Source organism: Brassica napus, chromosome C1, assembly GCF_020379485.1.
Source record: "Brassica napus cultivar Da-Ae chromosome C1, Da-Ae, whole genome shotgun sequence".
Classification (NCBI taxonomy): Eukaryota; Viridiplantae; Streptophyta; class Magnoliopsida; order Brassicales; family Brassicaceae; genus Brassica; species Brassica napus.
The window spans coordinates 51,089,943-51,110,180 of record NC_063444.1 but is presented as its reverse complement, the minus strand read 5'-3'; the positions used below and the strand labels follow the sequence as shown (position 1 = coordinate 51,110,180).

The 20,238-nt window shown below is 33.0% G+C and overlaps 2 protein-coding genes, 2 long non-coding RNA genes and 1 pseudogene across 11 annotated transcripts; 1 reads left to right on the top strand and 4 right to left on the bottom strand.

Annotated features, from left to right (window-relative positions):
• Nucleotides 1-2,128: 2,128 nt before the first annotated feature.
• LOC106360394 lies at nt 2,129-4,798 on the bottom strand. Of its 5 annotated transcripts, none has more exons than XR_007318602.1 (7): nt 4,194-4,798; nt 3,832-3,999; nt 3,412-3,642; nt 3,231-3,312; nt 3,004-3,091; nt 2,525-2,635; nt 2,129-2,442 (listed from the first exon to the last, which is right to left on the bottom strand). It is a non-coding gene; the product is annotated as an uncharacterized LOC106360394 (long non-coding RNA). The 5 variants fall into 5 exon arrangements; XR_007318603.1 differs by having other exon boundaries at nt 3,412-3,635; nt 3,832-3,985; XR_007318601.1 differs by having other exon boundaries at nt 3,832-3,985; nt 4,194-4,797.
• A 3,671-nt stretch (nt 4,799-8,469) lies between these two features.
• LOC106433417 (inositol hexakisphosphate and diphosphoinositol-pentakisphosphate kinase VIP2) lies at nt 8,470-10,456 on the bottom strand. 4 transcript variants are annotated; one of them, XM_048746056.1, is made up of 5 exons: nt 10,152-10,456; nt 9,956-10,045; nt 9,469-9,562; nt 8,985-9,089; nt 8,470-8,737 (listed from the first exon to the last, which is right to left on the bottom strand). In XM_048746056.1, the coding sequence occupies exons 3-5, from the start codon at nt 9,544-9,546 to the stop codon at nt 8,624-8,626; spliced, it is 297 nt and encodes a 98-aa protein (XP_048602013.1). In that variant the 5' UTR covers nt 9,547-9,562; nt 9,956-10,045; nt 10,152-10,456; the 3' UTR covers nt 8,470-8,623. The 4 variants fall into 4 exon arrangements, with proteins under 4 accessions (XP_048602013.1, XP_048602014.1, XP_048602012.1 ...); XM_048746057.1 differs by having other exon boundaries at nt 10,156-10,456; XM_048746055.1 differs by having other exon boundaries at nt 8,472-8,737; nt 9,469-9,554; nt 10,156-10,456.
• A 47-nt stretch (nt 10,457-10,503) lies between these two features.
• On the top strand, nt 10,504-14,146 carry LOC125580830 (annotated as a pseudogene).
• A 253-nt stretch (nt 14,147-14,399) lies between these two features.
• On the bottom strand, nt 14,400-17,727 carry LOC106362833. Its single transcript, XR_007318599.1, has 3 exons — nt 17,618-17,727; nt 14,859-17,449; nt 14,400-14,787 (listed from the first exon to the last, which is right to left on the bottom strand). It is a non-coding gene; the product is annotated as an uncharacterized LOC106362833 (long non-coding RNA).
• A 73-nt stretch (nt 17,728-17,800) lies between these two features.
• On the bottom strand, nt 17,801-19,958 carry LOC125580109 (phenylalanine--tRNA ligase alpha subunit, cytoplasmic-like). Its single transcript, XM_048744091.1, has 8 exons — nt 19,132-19,958; nt 18,960-19,049; nt 18,837-18,893; nt 18,697-18,752; nt 18,511-18,606; nt 18,334-18,418; nt 18,079-18,160; nt 17,801-17,910 (listed from the first exon to the last, which is right to left on the bottom strand). The coding sequence occupies exons 2-8, from the start codon at nt 18,981-18,983 to the stop codon at nt 17,801-17,803; spliced, it is 510 nt and encodes a 169-aa protein (XP_048600048.1). The 5' UTR covers nt 18,984-19,049; nt 19,132-19,958.
• Nucleotides 19,959-20,238: the final 280 nt, after the last annotated feature.

Below are 20,238 nucleotides of genomic sequence, written 5' to 3'. Positions count from 1 at the left end.
GAAAATGGAAGGGGAAACCGAAAAAAAGAAAACACGAACGAAATTAAGGTTGAGTTCTGCAATTTCTTTTTCACTTGGACAATATGTCGGGCCTAAAAAAAACGAAGAAGCCCAAAATCATTAACAACAAAGCCCTAAACGAAACAAAAGAATCCAACGTGGACGATGGAAGCAATTTAACTGGCCGAATTTTTGAATTGTTAGATTTGTCTTTTTAATTTGTATGTCAATTTCTATTTTTTACAATTTTTGTACTTTTTCATTATAAATTTAGAGTAGTCATTTTTTGTTTTATTTCAAATTAATATTTTACTGTTGTTTTGTTTTATTTATTGTATATATGAAAAAATTTCCTTAAGCCGTATCAAATTTATTTATTTGGTTATATAATAGGTTATTATTATTTGAAACCAATAGTGCGGAAGACAACAATTAATATGATAAATATGAGGAATTGACATTGCGTATTAATTTTTTCATATTATAGTTGTGTATCTTTGATTCATTTACTTGAAAATGACTAAAATATCACTTTAAGTCAATGCATGGCAAAAACAATTCTGATCAAGTTACACAGTTAATAATTTTGTTCTAGGTTTACATTAACATTTTCCAATTGACTATTATATACTTATCTTAGGAAATAGAACTGAGATCATTTTTAAAATGTGTGATAATATAATATTGAATTTCAATAAAACAAATTTAGCAATTTCTAATATATCAGGATTTAAAAGTCTGTTTCTAACATATAATAGTGTACTATATTAATTCTAAAACAAATATTGTTTGCATATTATTTTAAAACAATTTAGACATTTTTTTGTAGTTTTCTATTAATATAATTTTTTAGACATTTGATGCATTAACCAATTGGCCAGCAATGAGTGTTATTCTTCCATGATCACACACCTAAAAGGACTAACAATGTTTAAGGTGAATGTAATGTTTTTATAATACTAATTATGTTTCATTTTAATTGTCATTTTCGATTTGTGCATACAGATGTAAAAAAAAAATTAATTTTGTATATTACTAAAATAAAATATCATTAGTTATACACTTAATCACATTTCAATCAGTAAAAAATAGACTGAAGAATACAAAAATCATATAACATATAAAGTTAATCAATTATGTATTTAAATTCTAAAACAACATTTATCTTGAAACAAACAATTTACTCTACAACAACAATTAAATTAAAATGAAAATAGTAGTAATTTTTGAATTTCATAAGAGATTATATCAAAAAAAATTTTAATATGTACTTTTATACTCAATTAAAATATAATTGCTTAAAACTTCATTTACCATAAATGTTAAATTTTCTTACATTCACAATAATTAAATTTTTCGTACATTCACAATAGTTACATATATATTAAAATGAGAGTCAAGTGTGTATAATTGATTTTACACCAACTACTAATCTAAAACTCTAATATACTACTCCCTCTGTTGCAAATCATATATGTTTTACAATTTTTACACATATTAAATCTTATTTTTGTGAATATATATTTATTTAAGTCTTAGTTATAAATATATATTTTGTGATTTATATTTCTTATAATTCTAAACCGGTAAAAGTCAAGAAATGCAATTAGTATTTGAAATTTAGAATTTATCATTATTAGTTAATAAAATGTATTGAAAATACAAAAATGTATCTTTGAAAAAATAAATTTCCGCTAAAACATACAGTTTTATGTGTATAATTGAAAGTCTCATAATCTTAACGAAAACTTGAACTTTTATGATTTTGAATATTAAAAAAACACGTGGATCCAATAACGTTTTCAAATTTACAAATTCCCTTCTGTAATACAAAAAATATTCTCCTTCGAGTGGAGATTATTTAAAAGTAATAGTAGTAGAAAACATTTGTTTTGAACAATCTTTTTTGTCCAGGGGATTGATTATGTGTATTGTTCAAACCTTTTGGTCTTTTTCTCGGATCTCAATCTTTTTATTATTATTCTTTCTCTTTGATTCCTTTCCTCGATCCAACCTGCTACTACAGTTTCTTATTATGCAAAATCAAACTACTTCTGAAGATTTGTTTAGCATATTAAGACATTCACAACTCCTTTAGTATCGGGAAAACGTTTTAATAAACGCAGTGGACAATCAACCCATTTGATTTGATTTTAAAGAAAAAGATAAATGGTAGCAACATTCATTCGACTTCATCGATAACATATCAACGATCTTTCACTTTTATTAAGCTTTAAAGTTTCAAAAGATGCAACAACGTCACTGACACAAACTCTATTGACAAACAACATGCTATGTGCAACTGAGATACTAAGGAAATAACTAAAACATAAAGCACTTTTACTACTTGTCTTCTCATACTTGTTTGGGGAAGCTCAGAGTCGTGGGCTACGTCCATCGTTTTGGTTGATCTGCATAGAGGAGAAGAGATATAGACAAAATCTGCAAGGACATGGCAAGAAGCTTAGATCTGCTGCATCCATCTCTTGAGGGCATATAAGACATGCATTCATCACATCATCACCTTATTTCTTCTGATCATACTTCATATTTTTTCTACTTAAATTGTGATGAATTGCCTTTTCTGGTGAAGCTTCTTGGTGGCACTTGCACTCTCCTGCTCTTCTTCATATTGCTGCAGAGAAGCAATGAATATTGTGATATTTTGACATTAGCACAAGAGAAAAGACATAGCAATAAACAACCATTATCATTGCACAAAATCAGACATATATTATCTGGTGGGATCCACTTACTCGGCAAATAATAATACCGAAGACGACATCCCCTAATAAGGAACTTATATTATTGATATTAAGAACAAACATACATAAATTAACAGATTTATATAGACATGTTGAGTAGGCTAGATTACAGAGAACGATGGTTATCAATTTGAGGGGTTTTAAATTATGAGAAAATTTGGCTGTGCAAATAGCCAGAGAAAAAGTGTCAGAAATAAAATTGTAGCATATACTAAGACCTCTTGGAACAGAGAATTACCATGTCTCCCTCACTGCGTATAGCACAGTTTAAGATTTGTTTCACACCTTAGCTAGCTCCATCAGTGGAGAATATGAGTTTTGGATCACTGAGATATGAAAATAACAAACAAAAGGCTTGAGCTGGCTTTCCTTTTACAACAAATACATTCCATGAAAACAAAACTGAAAGCTGGTTTTCCTTTTACAACAAATACATTCCATGAAAACAAAACTGAAAGCAATCACCTGGGATACCCATCAAGTCATTCAATGAACTCAGCAACCTCTTTCCTAGCTTCCAGAAGGCCTCTTGAGTCACTGTAAGCACCTGATGACACACATAGAAAGGAAATAAAATTTTGATATTTCCTCACGAAACCTTTGCAAAGAAAAGATAATGCTCAGCTCTTGGAAATATCATTCATACCTTCAGGTTTATGGAGTACCTGGGGCAGTTAACTCACCAGGCTACCAATACGGGCAACTGAATCAAAACATCCCTGTTGGTCACAGTTATACAACGGTACAGGGCTATTCAGTTCCAGGAAGTCATATTCAATCTCCCTACCCTTCAGCTAGAGCAGGTCCTACGCCAAAGCAGTCCCATATAATTGTCCAGACTCCTCAGTATATGCAGAGTAGTGATTCATCCTGATGGCTAAAATTATATATAATTAGATATATATATATATATATATATATACGTGGTGAAGAAATGTCAGCAGCTTATGTAATATTCAACCCAAATTAGTCCTAAACGAACTGAAGATCACATGCTTCATTGTAAGTCTCTTTTTCTAGATTAAAGCCAATATGTAAAAGCACAAGATGATCCAAAAGTGTATACCTTTTTAGAGATGCGAGGGTAGGGAAGATAATGTTCCTTCTAGGGAAAACTCACCACTTACGGCATACTGACACTTCTTCATGTTTTCATTCAGAGATCATATTCGACAGACATTTATCTTCACACCTTACAGCAATCGCTACGGCACTTTAACCTTATCGAGAAAAACTAAAAAATTGTGAGAAGACTGGATCAAGCGAATCGACATGAAAACTACAAAGCGACGGCTTTTCAAATAGGTTATCAACACCATTGAAGGAAAAAAGAAATTGATCATCGCCATAACTTTAGATTCGAAATACTAATTCAGATTCGGGTGGACCTGGTGAGATGTCCTTGAAATACAAACTACAGAGACTTACCGTGGAGACATGGGACTTTCAGTTGGATTTTGTTGCCAAAGCTTCCGGAAAGAAACTCTGATGACATCAAAAGAGAGAGAGAAAGAGAGAGAGAGAGAGAGAGAGATTAGAGATAACTCTTACGAATATGGATCAAAGGATCGCTTACGGATTTGGATGGCTTGAGGATTGAAGCCATCCTGATTGGCTCCTCGAGAAGGAGATGGCTCGAATGCATCTTTGGTGAGTAAAGAGAGAGATCTCAGATGAGCGACGACGGCGAACGGAGAGAAAGATGTGTGACGGCGAACGGAGAGAAAGATGTGTGAAGTTTGGTTTGATTTACTTTATGCGATTGAGATTAGACTGTCAAATCTTTTCTTTTAAATCCAAATGTTTTCAATTCTTCAGGTTTCATATCGGAGAAAACAAAGAGGTGGAGAGGAAGATGATGAGTTCATGTGGCGTCAACTTCAGTTTTCATTTGTCGATTTGGGCAAAAAAAGCAAGCCCAAACGTGATGGGTAAGTCCAAATTTAATTACATATAAATTACCTTGCCCAAATTTACGCCCAGCTGACGTGTTTAAAAAAAAAAAACATGATTGGTTGAATTTATTTGAGGACGTGGACACCTTAAGAGAGCTTTATTAGTCTCTTTTAGTATAGGATAGATGTTTTTGATCAGGAAAAAAAAAAGACTATTAGTTATATGTTGAGTCTGATGAAGGTTTAGTGAACTTTATTCCTCTTTTTGTTTCGTAAATAATATTATTTTGACACTTTTCACAAAAATTTTTAAAAAAATTATTAAAATACATTTATGTTTTTAATCAACCAATAGTGTTTGAAATAAAAAGAATCTATAAAATTACTACATTTTGTAACTAATGCCAAATTTAAAATATATATAGAAATTGCATTAGAAATGTAAAATTGCATTTTTGTAATACGAATGTTTTTGTCAAAATGATACTTTTGTTAAAGTGACATTTTGATTTGTTTTTATTCAACACGGTGCTTAATTGTAGACTTTTGGATATAAAACGTGTAGATAAAACGTAAGCAAGTATATAACTAATATAATTTGGTTTATTCTACTAATATGTTAAGATAGCTGATAAATATTTGCCAGTTGATTTTGATATTGTCGAATACCATAGGCTGGTACCCATGATTGGACCGATATATATTATTAATATACATACAACTCTTTGAATATATAAAACCAGTATTATATCTTTTCTACGTGCTGAATGCAAAGGAATACAAAGAAGAGACTATATTCAAAATGGAGAACTTTTCTACGTACTGAATGCAAAGGAATAAAGAAGAGACCATATTCAAAATGGTTTCTCTGGTAGTAAAGAAATAACATAAAATAAAAACTTTCTCTATGTATAGTTTCTTCTCCTCGATCGACATACGTGCTGAAATATAAAACATAAAATAAAAACTCTCTCTATATAAAACCAGTATTATATCTTTCGACGTGCTGAATGCAAAGGAATACAAAGAAGAGATTATATTCAAAATGGAGAACTTTTCTACGTACTGAATGCAAAGGAATACAAAGAAGAGACCATATTCATAATGGTTTCTCCGGTACTAAACAAATAACATAAAATAAAAACTTTCTCTATATATAGTTTCTTCTCCAAGAAATGACATGTTGTTTGACATGTAATGTATATATAACTTTATCGTTTATCAATGTCTGCAAGAGATGAAAGAAGAAAAATCGATAAACAAGATTAGACATTAAGAAAATAATTAGACTTGGGATGATGAACATTATATATACGTAGCGAGTCTTTTAAGGAAAGAGTGTGTCGTATAGTAAATTTTCATTTTAGATTGGAAACAAGAGCTTTGGACACTAGCTAATGTCTCAAGAAATCTGGGCTTTGTACCTAAAATAGTCTCATCAAAAACACTTTGGAAAACCTGCACTTCCATTTTGGAATCACGATTCTATTTTAAAAATCAATATCATAAATAAGTAAAAACATTTGACCAAAAAATAATAATAAGTAAAAATATAAAATTATGCTTTTCTATTTTATATAAAATGTAAAAATTAATATTATTAAAATAGAAAGAATAAAAATATATAAATATTAAAACGAAAACTATAAATTATTTTTGTGTATAGTAGTTTAAAGAGATCTGGCGTATATATTCATATATATTGCATTAATCATTTGTGAGATATTAAAAATATTTTATTTGGTTATTTGGCTTATAAATTCAGTTTGTTAGTATTTTCAAAATTATAATATGAAGTTAAGAAAAAGAAGAAGAAGAAGAAGGCAGAGGAGAGAAGAGGAAGTAAGTTAATGAAGTGGTGGAAGAGGAAGTAAGTTTATTTGGTTATTTGGATTATAAATTCAGTTTGTTAGTATTTTATTTGGTCATATCACTGTAACTACTATTTTACATTTTTTTTGTAATAAACTCTAACGATAAATTAATTGACTGGACGATATATTTGATTAGTTTTTACACTATGCAATTAACGTTTTTAATCAATCATAGAATACCAAATATCTACCAAAGTAAATTTAAAATAAACATTAAAAAAACTTAAGAAAAATTTAGTATTACCAAATTAATTAGAAAGCTCAAATAAGTGTATAAACAAAACAAACATATTAAGGGTTTAGGGTTGAACCCTAGGGTTTAGGGTTAGATGGGATTTAGGGTTAGATGGGGTTAGATGGGGTTTAGGGTTAGGTAGGGTTTAGGGTTAGATGGGGTTTAGGGTTAGATAGGGTTAGATGGGGTTTAGGGTTAGATAGGGTTTAGGGTTAGATGGGGGTTTAGGGTTATATAGGGTTTAGGGTTAGATGGGGTTTAGGGTTAGGTAGGGTTTAGGGTTAGATGGGGGTTTAGGGTTAGATAGGGTTTAGGATTAGGTAGGGTTTAGGGTTAGATGGGGGTTTAGAGTTAGATGGGGTTTAGGGTTAGGTAGGGTTTAGGGTTAGATGGGGTTAAGGGTTAGATGGGGTTTAGGGTTAGGTAGGGTTTAGGGTTAGATGGAGTTAAGGGTTAGATGGGGTTAAGGGTTAAGTAGGGTTTAGGGTTAGAAAGCTCAAATAAGTGTATAAACAAAACAAACATATTAAGGGTTTAGGGTTGAACCCTAGGGTTTAGGGTTTGATGGGGTTTAGGGTTAGGTAGGGTTTAGGGTTAGATGGGGTTTAGGGTTAGATAGGGTTAGATGGGATTTAGGGTTAGGTAGGGTTTAGGGTTAGATAGGGTTTAGGGTTAGGTAGGGTTTAGGGTTAGATGGGGTTTAGGGTTAGATAGGGTTAGGTAGGGTTAAGGGTTAGATAGGGTTTAGGGTTAGGTAGGGTTTAGGGTTAGGTAGGGTTTAGGGTTAGATGGGGTTTAGGGTTAGATGGGATTCAGGGTTAGGTAGGGTTTAGGGTTAGAAAGCTCAAATAAGTGTATAAACAAAACAAACATATTAAGGGTTTAGGGTTGAACCCTAGGGTTTAGGGTTAGATGGGGTTTAGGGTTAGGTAGGGTTTAGGGTTAGATAGGGTTAGATGGGATTTAGGGTTAGGTAGGGTTTAGGGTTAGATGGGGGTTTAGGGTTAGATAGGGTTTAGGGTTAGGTAGGGTTTAGGGTTAGATGGGGGTTTAGGGTTAGATAGGGTTAGGTAGGGTTAAGGGTTAGATAGGGTTTAGGGTTAGGTAGGGTTTAGGGTTAGGTAGGGTTAAGGGTTAGATGGGGTTTAGGGTTAGGTAGGGTTTAGGGTTAGATGGGGTTTAGGGTTAGATGGGGTTCAGGGTTAGGTAGGGTTCAGGGTTAGATGGGGTTTAGGGTTAGATGGGGTTTAGGGTTAGATGGGGGTTAAGGTTTAGGGAGATGGGGTTTAGGGTTAAATAGGGTTTAGGGTTTGATGGAGTTTAGGGTTAAGATAGAGTTTAGGGTTGAACCCTACGGTTTAGGGTTGAATTATAGGGTTTAGGGTTGATTCTTATGATTTACTTGTGATTTTTTTTGTTACAAAACACTAATTTGAACTTTATAATTTACGGTTTTGGATTTAGAATTTAAAAGGTAATATTAATAATGATATTTTTTTCTTCTTTGTTTATTAATCAAAATATTATTTTAAAAAATTTAGGAAAAAATCAGTATTGCCAAATTAATTTCTTGCTGAACATAAGTGTATAAATAAAACAAATATATTATTTCTAACAATCAATTAATTGACAATATGTTGATTAAATTTTACTCAAACAATATTCAATTTCTATTAAATTAAATTTAAAATAAATATTTTTTAAAAAATACTACAAAGTCTTCCACCTGCATGCAGATGATGCAAACATCAGTAATTAGAAAGCTGAACATAAGTGTATAAACAAGACAAACATATTATTCCTAAATATCAATTAATTGACAATATGTTTTATTAGGTTTTACACTAAACAATATTAAACTTCTACTACCTGTTTTACATAAGGGCAAGTCTTCCTCATGACAACATCATCAACAACAGGCAACTTTCTTGCTTCAGCATGTGCGTATTCAGGACCCACTGTGTACACCTGTATTTAGGCAGCATGCAGATTTTCAGTTGAGAATCCATGAAAACCAAGACTTAACGAAAAATGTTCGCCAAAAAAAAAAAAACCAGCAAATATATAGGAGATAAGTCATGCATTTAGGACACTTGATACTAGACAATAACAAACAGACACTGTAATATTCTCAGTAAGATTAGTTAAGTGGTCCAAAAGATGGGAATGAACTAATCAAGAAACATGCATGCATATGGCAAACAATCACACAAACCTTGACATCAGTTCCTACGGTGGGCATTAACTCCTCATATATAAAGGAACACTCTCTCCTTACTCTTCTGACTTCAGGATGAAACTCACTTGATCGGTTCCCAATCTACAAATGTAAAATGAAGAAAAACTAAATACATTATCTGAAAATTTAGAGTCCCCTAGAAACATACCACAAATTGTTATGAAAATATATTAGACTATAAAGAATTCAATATATAGGCAGAGCTGTGCATGTAGTGTATTGAAAACGACATTCGCCTCCAAATTTATTTAAGTCTCCAAATTTAAAATATTTTTTAGTCTAGTAGCTTAAACTTATTTTGAAAAACCTACAACTAATTCACCTTCTGAACTCAACTATTTTTTTCCTATATGATATAATTACAGCATATTTACTTAATAAAATTATTCTTTTATAATTTTAGACTTGTATATTTGGTGATGATGATATTTTGTATTAAAAAATTATTTTAAAAACTTACCTTAAACCCTTGACACAACACTGTATATACGAGCCAACTTATTCTGCAGAGAGATACCTTGCCGAATAATCCCTTCATGCCTCCACCTGCAGAGCTAGGGTAGTATATCATATGATACTATGGTCGTCTCTCAGAAATAATTTAAACTGTTAGAAGATAAAGATAATTAAAAATAACAGTCTACAAACCAGAAGATAAATAAGTTACAAAAAAAAAAAAAATCAGAAGATAAATAGAACAAGGAGTATATCCATCATCATATAACAACTAAAAAAACTAAACAATGAGTATATGACTTTGAAAAATCACCTCTGTCTATATTCACTGTGAGATAACAGATTCAAGTGAATTTGGTTAGAAATATCAGAGGAAAATAACAAAACAAACTCCTATGGTTTTATGTTTCTAGTTTAGACTTTGTCCTTATGGGGGATAAATAGATTATACCCAAGCTACCACAGACCAATGAATGAAAAGAGAAGGTCACCATTGACAGGCTTTCCACAAATGGGCTTCCAGAAGCGTTCACCATTGTACGTCAACATCAGGTGGGTTTAACAGTTTCTCCTCTGTACCACTGTCATGTAAGAACAAAAGTTTTTTAACACTTGTCAGATCAAAAGAGCAAGTATAAAGAAGATATATAGGAGATTGATTGATTATATGCTAAGAAAAAAACATACTGACAATGGCTGTCCGTGATGGAGCTCTCCTTAACGATACAGCTTGCAAGATCCGAGATCCATCGAGAGAGGAGAGAAAGAAAGAATGGGAACAGAGAGTGAGAGAGACTGAGAAATGAGAAGATTCAAAATTTGTTTTGCTTTTTTTACTCTACCATAATAAAATATTTATCTACCCCCAAAAAAAGCAACGGATCTATTATTTACTTTACCGTTGTAATTTATTATAGCATAGCTTCCTTTAATTTTACTATTTCCGATAAAGAGTTTTATTTATATTTTTAAAGATTTTTATTTAGTTTCCTTCACCTGAACCTTTTTTTTTGAAACACAAGTGTTTCCTTCACCTGAACCAAAACATATTATTATTTTAATAAGATTTTGAATTTTCCGGTTTTCTGTTTACGAAATTTAGACCGTAGATTTTTCCGGTTTGCCATGTAAACATCAAATAATCTCCGCTAAGCATTTTGGTCCAAAGTAGCAAAGTAAAAGGTCGAAAACGAAATCCATTATCCCAGTAAGGCTCTTTCACCCTCAAAGTTTGATTCTTTTATCCATTTTTAGTCTTTGCTTGAAGTTCTTGAAATGCATTAAGGTCTGAGATGCAATGATTCCTCTGAACATTTACAGTTTTTTGGAGATTGAACTATTTGTTCCCGGGTTTATTGGGACTGTATGGCAATGCACATAAGGTGTTTGTTAGATTGCCTGCCTGCCTGAGAATTTTGGATTTGGAAATCAGTTTTTTTTTCCTTTAATTAGGCTTTAATTTGAATTGGTTTTTTTTATCATCACAGGACTTTGCAGTTTTGCAATTAGCCAGGCTAGTCTTTTTTTTTCTCTTCCGGAAAGGGAAAGCAAAGATTCCTTTTTTCGATCTGTTTTTACATAAAGACAATAGTTTTATTGTAATGAAATGACCAAAGCAAGTACTGTTGTATGTTTACGACTTTTGTTTTGCTTTTATAAAAGATTTCTTTACCAATATTGTTTTCAGCTGATTTTTATTTTTTTGTTTTCTTCTATTTAGTTCTACCAGCTTCTCTACTGAAGAAAGGTCACGGCAATATAGTAAACCTTATGGCATATGCAACAGGAGTGACCCCTGCTTCAAGGAGTATCTTCCCTATTTGTTCCAGAGCCTTGTTATTTCGCTTACGTGTGGCTTCTATACTTGAATCATCCCCCTCCACTTTCTTCACAAGGGTCCAAGCTCATCAGCTTTTCTCCACTTCTAGAGCTCCTCTCTTCTCCTCTGTTAAGTGTTCTACTTCCTCTCTTGAGACAGCTGCGAGAATCTCAGGTCTGCTTGTTCTGATCCCAGCGTAGCTCCTACTGCGGGTTTGATCCAACGGCTGAGAGTTTACACTTGGGTAATCTCCTTGGTATCATTGTCCTTTCTTGGTTCCAAAGATGTGGACACCAAGCCGTTGGTTTGATTGGTGACCCATCTGGTAAAAGCCTAGAAAGACCAGAGCTTGACGCCCTTACATTGGAGAAAAACATCGCCGGGATTAAAAACATCCTCGTCAAGATTCTTGGTGGCAATGCTAGGCTCTTATGTGATTTTTTAATAACTACGATGCTAGACTTTCTGAAAAACGTTGGTCGGTTCGCTAGAGTTGGACAAATGATGGCGAAGGAGAGTGTGAAGAAGAGGTTGGAATCAGAGCAAGGTATGAGCTACACCGAGTTCAGTTATCAGTTACTGCAAGGATATGATTTTGTTCATCACTCGATACATGCTTCAATCAGCAGTGCATGCGGTCTGGAGAGAAAGGAATAGAAGAAGGCATGGAGAGCCTCCATCCCCTGCTGCACTCTTGATCAAACGGCTTGACAAGAATTTAAGGAACAAGTTCACGGTGATAAGACAGAAGGGAGACCAAGAGTATGAAAAGGGAATGGAAACTTGGTTTAGCTTGAGATAGAAGTTTATTTGAAACTCAATTTTGAAGTTTAGGCATGTTTAGACCTTTATAATTCTTGGAGGGAATCATTAGTTTGTAAAAGATCTTTTTTTCTTTGAATTAAATTTAACATTCAATTCAAAAAAAAAAATGATTTTGTTCACTTGTTGGACAAGGAAGGGGTTAATGTTCAGATAGGTGGGAGTGATCAATGGGGTAACATCACAGCTGGAACTGATTTGATCCGTAAGATTCTCCAAACCGAAGAAGATGGAGCTGTTTGGCTATCTCCTTCCATGCTATCGCCTTATAAGTTCTATCAGTACTTCTTCTCACGTTGATGTGATACGCTTCTTGAAGACGTTAACTTTCTTGAGTTTGGATGAGATCAAGATGTTGGAAGATGAGAGATGAGGAAGCCTGGGTATGTCCCTAACACCGCGCAGATGAAGCTCGCTGAAGAAGTAACTAGATTTGCACATGGCGAAGAGGGTTTGAAGGAGGCAATGAAAGCAACAGAGGCTTTAAGACCAGGAGCTGAGACAAAGCTTGATTGGAACTTGATTGAGAGAGGTTTTCTATTGTGGATGTCTCTGGTTCTTCAGGGTTGTTTGAGAGTAAGTCTGCAGCAAGGAGGTTGTTGAAGCAAGGTGGGGTTTATATGAACAATGAGAGAGTTGATGATGAGAATAAAAGAGTTGAAGTGGGTACATAGATAACATCTGAAAAGGATTTAAATCTTGAAGTCTGAATGAAATCATGAGTTATGCTAGGCCTTTTTTTTTTGAACAAGCTAGGCCATTAGATATAGAATAGGGCTATCATGTTTTAAGACCAGCCAAATTTAAATTGAAGTTTTAGTAAACTATTACATACTGTAGTGTTTTTCACGCAAAGGCCCATTATAATTTAGTTTCCGCGCAAGCGCGGGGTCGGGTTACGTTGTTGATGCGTTTTGTTGTTTTGTGTACGGAATTTTGTCATTTTTTTTAACTTTTGTTTTTTTTGTATTATCTATAATGATGATGAATGGAACATTGGAAGTCACATAGCTTGATTAGGTTGATATAATAATAACCGGAGAATTCATATGTGTTGATATTAGTTACAAAATTATTTATTTTTAGAATTTTACTGGATTTTGTTTAAAATGATTTGTGGTGGACAAAAAAAAAAGTGAAATGGTCGACCAAAGAATAGAATTTGGTATAATTTTATGGCCCAATATAATGATTAAGTGAAAACTGGATTTGTCGTGACGCTTTGGTTGGGCCGACTTATAAGGCAAGCACATGTACAGTGCCACCCCTCACTTAATTGCAACTCTTTATAAATATTTGAAGGTGAAGCTGTTTTTTCTATGGTCTTAGATTCGTCGAGATTTGTATTTTGATATGATTTAAGTGGGCTACTAAAGTGTAGTTATTTAAATGTGTGTCATGTTGTGTATATTTTTTTGTCCTTGTAGTAAATTTGTGGTATTTATTTGCTGTTGTTTTATTCTAAACTAATATTTATTATCCCAAACCTATTTATTATTGGTAATTTATAATTAACTGTTACTTGTGTTTTAAATCAATCATCTAAAATAAAATAAAACATAAACTATAATGAAACTTACATTGGGGAGTTTTAGTTTTTTTTTGGTCCATAGTGGCCTTTAAATTAAGGATTGCAAAAGCTGCAATTGGAAGTAAATCAATAAGAAAGCAAGGAGAATACGGGAACAGAAAGGAAGATGAGGTAATCCGGAGGAATATGCAAAAACATAATCGGTGAACGCTTGTTTCCTTGCAGCATAATCTCTTTTTTTTTTTTTTGTCAACTAACATAATCTCTGTATTGGCCTAATCGGTGAACACTTTTTCCATTGTCATATTGTTTTTAAATTACATTTTTTAAAGAAAAATTACCTTTAGTCTCATGTTTATATCGTGAAAATATTTGTTTCATTTTTAAGTTTGTTATTATTTTTTGTTATATTTGGTTATATTTTTCACCATTTATTTTGATTATATGTAACTTAAATGTTGTGTGTTTATCAGTACATTATTAATTTTCCTTAACTTGAGTTTTTTTTTTTTGGTTGATCTTGCTTCGGTAAAATGTTCAAAACAATGGCTTTGTTTGCTTTTCAATAAATTTGTTCCATAACCTATTTAAATCACTAACCTTTTTGTACACCCATATTTTTGTGCACACATCGGTTTATGCCACAATCGCAAAAAGCCAAGAATAATTATGTGCTGGAATGAATTGATTTTCATACGTAATCCAAATAACATACGTCTTTCAAATTTAGCTGCTTTTTGTTTTGGTTTTGGAAGACGATAGATGTATAAACTTACATGCTCTTGCTCCCTCCAACTTCTTGAAAAGATTAATGTACAGACTAAAACGCTATGTGTTCTGCACAATGTTGAAACACTCAATATTTTTTGTAAAGGTAAGATTCAGATAACATTGTTGCCGTCCATGTCGTTGTTCCAGAGATGTCTTTGATGGATCTTATTGTATTTCATGTGACTACTTATAAGTTGCCCAGCTGCAATTGCTGATATTAGAGATAACTCTCGGGCCAAAACTGCTCATGCCACTATCATAGCTACCGTCCTTGAGTTCATCCCCATCGGCTCCATGCTCGTTCCTTTAACGCATAGGAGGTTTAACCAAGTCGATTGAGACGGAAACTGTGTTCCTTATCTCACTGTCCCAACCCGAAACTGTAAGCAATGATAAATAAATAAGTCAAGTTAAATTCTAGAGCTTAAGAAAGATAGATTTAATCAATTACCTCAATAGATGGTGTGGTAGTAGAGATATGTATATCTTTACCATTAATGGCTACCATCATTGTGATGCATTGTGAGCTCTCAATGTTTTGAGCTGGATCTTGGCAAGTAGCTATGAATTCATCAAACACTATGTTGCTGGCGTGAGAATTTATTGAGCATATTGAGCTCCACCAAGACAGCCACACTCGTTTTCACTTTTTACTAATATGCTCAAAACAGTTTCGAGTGGTTACTAAGTTTACTAAACTTCCACTCGAATCGTTTTACAAACTGCAGTCTAATAATATATATATATAAATACGATCATATCAAACCAATAACATACACAAAGGAACTTACCAAAGATTCCGATCACATCCATGTATGGGAAATCATAGGTGAGGTACTCAATAACAGTATGCACACCTTTGGTTACCATGTTCATGCCCATATCACCACCAGTATTACAACTGAACCTTAAGTAGACTTTTTCCCTGCCATGTACAGTGAACACTTTGTAGCCTCGTAAATCTACTTGACATGCATCCACTAAATTATTTCATCTGGTTGATTTTGACAGTATATACTTCTAGATCTAGAATATGGAAAGACTTGGTTCAGATTTAGACTGCAACTACTGATTGAAAAATTCACTGTACGTTTAGCCAGTGAATTTTTCGTTGGAGCTTTACCATCTCCTTCACTATCTTCTGAACATGGCTTCCCATGGAGACATCTCGATGCCTGCGGTAGTGGTATCCTGCGTCGCTAGCTATGGCACTATTCTACGTCTTCATATTTTACGCTTCCAACATGATTCTACCCTCCTATCTTCATTTTGGACTAGTTGTTATAATCCTAGCCGGGGAGATAAACGATGAGTGTATTTGAGATGCAGGGTTCCAAAATTTAATATAAGCATATATAGGGAGGAAGTACAAAGGTGTAACGATTCAGAACTTTTAATGATGAACATGGTAAAGAGAAGTAGGGTTAGAAGAAGATACATCGATTCGTGGAAATTGAAAGGATCACTTGTGTTTCAGAGGAGGCTGAAGCGATAGATTTCCATCGAAGAGGAAGTTAACAGACCAAAGAGGCTTATTTGGGCCATAAACACACAAAATCTTCATTAAACCCAAATACATATTTTCGGTGGGATCCACAAAGGTGGACACGTGGACAGCTTACTGTCCGATTATAATATAGACTAGGGGGTTTTCCGCCCGGATTTTTTCCTATAATATTTGTTTAATTTTATATTTATATTTTAAAATAGAACAAATATGATATACACTGAAACTTGTTATAGAATTATAAACATAAATGCAAATTTAAAAAATATTTGAAATAAATTGTTGTGTGTTTATTGGAGTTTTATATAGGATATTAGTAATATTAATAAAAAGTTAACTAAATTATAAGTTAAGATCTATATATATTCTTTATCTTCGTTATTTATTTTTATGTAAAACAATTGCAAAGCTTATAATTAGTACTGTATAAATTTTGATTGGTTTTAAAATTATTAAATTTTATTTTTGTACTTGTCTTTAAAAGAAAGTAACACCGACTTGTATACCGGTTCTTTATTTGTTGACTTCTTAGATCTTTTATCTGTGCTACGCGCGGATTGTTTGGTATAGTTAAACTTTTATTTATTTAATTAATTTATATTTATTTTAATACTCTATATTGTAATTTGTATAGTGATTTTTTGCCTCTGAACTCTCATACTTAAAGTTAAAGCCACTAAAATATTTATAATCCTTAATAAATAAATATATTTGTTAGTATATAATTAACAATTAATTAAAAAGAAATTTTATTGATTTATAATTATCATTGTCTAAAAATAATTTATATTGTGTTATAAAGTCTTCATATCTTAAATAAATAATTAGATTTGTTAATATATTATCGTAAATTAAAATGCTTTTTTATTTGGTAATTATCATTTTATAAAAATAATTTATATTGTGTTACCAAAAATAATATTTTACATCATTATTATTATTTTTAAATAAAAGAGATATATCTCTCTATATATATTGTATATAATTTTATATATACATAAGTGTTTTTAATATTCTTACACGATAAAGGAAAATTTTATTATAATAAATAACTTTGTGATATGTAAAAAAATGATATTTATTTATTTTTATTAAATATTTCAAATGCATGAGTACTTTTAAACTGTATTTTACGTGATAAAAATAATTTTGCTATGATAAAAAAAATTCTGTATGGTTGATTTAATATTAAATTCTGAACATATGAAAATAATTTATTCTAGTGATATTTAAATTGATAATATATCTATTTATATGCAATTATTGTGTTTGCAACCAATGTACCGTTGCAACAAAACTCTTTCTTGAGGTCCTTAAGTATCTTGCTGTAAAATAAACATGAACATGTCCGAGTTCAGAGTCATGAACCAATGTACTGTTGCAACAAAACTCTTTCTTGAGGTCCTTAACTATATTGCTGTAAATATACTCTTTCTTTGTCAAGCTTTTCCTACCATTGCGCTGCTGCACACGAATGTGGACGTACTCCTTTGTTCCCGCACCTGAGTCCTCAGCATTCGCATCAGCAAACGGGTCTGCAGGTAATTAAAAAATAAACTGATTAGCAAATGAGAAACATTAACCATAGCCCATGTTCCAAATATAAAAAACTGTAACCAAAGATTTAAGATAAGTCTTAAATGGACAAATGAGGCAGATAAGCAGAGGTATTTTGATAGATTATGGATCAAAGTGGAACTTACCGAAGGCAGTAGAGACCTGGGAATCAAGTTCAGACATGAAACTTTGTTGATCTGATGGGCAAAAGGACAGAGAATCTGAGACCTGAGCAAGAAAACCAACGTCATAATAAAGTTTAACACACTCAGATGGGTACAAAACACCATGATATAAACAGAACAGTTAACCATCAAGTAAACTACACTTCAGTATGAGTTACACAAAACACTAAGATACATTGCGCTTGAAGTAAACGATTTCAACAACTCCTTTGTTCCCGCACCTGAGTCCTCAGCATTCGCATCAGCAAACGGGTCTGCAGGTAATTAAAAAATAAACTGATTAGCAAATGAGAAACATTAACCATAGCCCATGTTCCAAATATAAAAAACTGTAACCAAAGATTTAAGATAAGTCTTAAATGGACAAATGAGGCAGATAAGCAGAGGTATTTTGATAGATTATGGATCAAAGTGGAACTTACCGAAGGCAGTAGAGACCTGGGAATCAAGTTCAGACATGAAACTTTGTTGATCTGATGGGCAAAAGGACAGAGAATCTGAGACCTGAGCAAGAAAACCAACGTCATAATAAGAGTTTAACACACTCAGATGGGTACAAAACACCATGATATAAACAGAACAGTTAACCATCAAGTAAACTACATTTCAGTATGAGTTACACAAAACACTAAGATACATTGCGCTTGAAGTAAACGATTTCAACAACTCCTGAGTACCTTAAGAAGGGGATGGAGATAGCTAGCATCAAGAGGTTGTCCCTTAGCATTGAAGTTATACTCCTTGAATTCCAACTCTTTCCAGCTGCATGTGAGTACCCATTTTTCTCTTACTTTTCCAATGCCAACAACATAATTAATAAGTCTAGAAAACAAACATTAGTGATTAGTACTCACATGTGTAGATTTTCTCGAGTCAAGTCAGTAGCGAAAATCTTCCTTTTGGGAGCATAATTAGGACCTTTCTCAACATCAGAATATCCCGTCCATCCCCTAATAAGTAAGGAAAGGAGGTAAGCTTTAAAAACAATGTCTCCCAAAAGATAAAACAATTTACAAAAAAGAAAAAGCGCAGGTAGTTACTGTGTTACTAAGAGTTTCCTGGTTTTGAGAGAGTTGAGACTTTCTTTGTCAAGTTCCTGAAAGTGAGAAAGGCCAACTTAGTTTCATAAATTATAAAAATCTGGATTAGATTTCTACATAATAGTTCTGATTAAACAAACCAGTCCTTGTTGTATTTGTAGAAGAGACTCCTTCACTTTATCTTCAACATGTTGAACCTAAAACAAAAGATTACAAAGTCAACATGATGAATAAAAAGAAGCCAAGACAATTCAATTCAATACCTTCCTAGAGACTTGCTTTCCCATTGCAACCCACCTTTTTTTAGCAGCTTGTGTGCTTCCAATTTTGAAAACAGAGGGATCTAGCTTTTTCTGAAACAAACAAAAATAACAATCTTTAAGGCACACACCAGTGAAAGATAAAAGAAATTATCAAAAGCATAGTAATCATCACCTCAAGATCATCTTGGATATGCTACCTTCCTCAGGAATAGCCGAGAAAAAGTGAATCTCCGGTTCTGCCGCATAGTAATCAAAACCAATGTCTCCCGTTTGAGCTCCTGCACATCAATGATTAATCACAAAACTCCACAACGCATAGATCCGTGATTATCAATCGAAAGTGGTGGTGATACCTTAGATTCGATGTACCTGAAACCTTGGTGTGGTAGATATAAAAAAAGAGTGAAACTTTAGCTGAAACGAAGACATATTTGTTTTCATAGATAAAAAAAATGCGAAAGCTAAACCCTTTAATGATCACATTTAATCTATATGGAAGAAATCGAAAGCCTGGACCATAATCTCCATGATCGAACACTGTCAAGGTTACATCGGTGTTATGTAACAGGAACAGATCGTGAAAGAAAAAGCAAAGGGCATGTCAGAGAATGCAACGGAGTCACAAAAAATGAGATTCGAAATTACCCAGATTCATAGCTTTATTACTCAATTGGGGATTGTGGTTTGATTTGGTATATACATTCATCCATCTCCGTCTATCTCGAAGCTTCAAGTCGACTTCTATGGCAGCATCCATGTCTTCTTCTTGCTGCCTTTCATCGCTCCGTCTAATCCCACTCAAACGAACCTTCTTCTCCTCCGTTAATCCTCCATCCAAAAACCTAATTCTCCGGCCAATCCTCTCTTTCCTCTGAGCAATCGTCACGTTCCAGAAAATACCAACCGTTATCGTCCCTCCCTTATCGGCTTCATCATCATCTCCATCGACCTTCAACCGATCGAAGAGCTTCTCTTGAGAGAGTCATCGACTTTCAGTTAGAGGAGAAGAAGAGGATAGGAAACGACGAAGAGAAAACGACGAAGAACAACGATGAGTTAACGCGCATCTCATCAAACAAATCAGATTAAAAAAAATTAAGTAAGCCAACAAAACCCAAAGCCATGCTGACGTGTCCGAATGCTGTTCTCTTATTGGCCGATTTTTTAATCTGACGTGGACATCCTCTCTACTCCTCATATAACCCTTTTAATATAGTATAGATTAGTGTATATTATTTAATTTTTTGATTTTCAAAAACACACAATCCCTAATTATAAA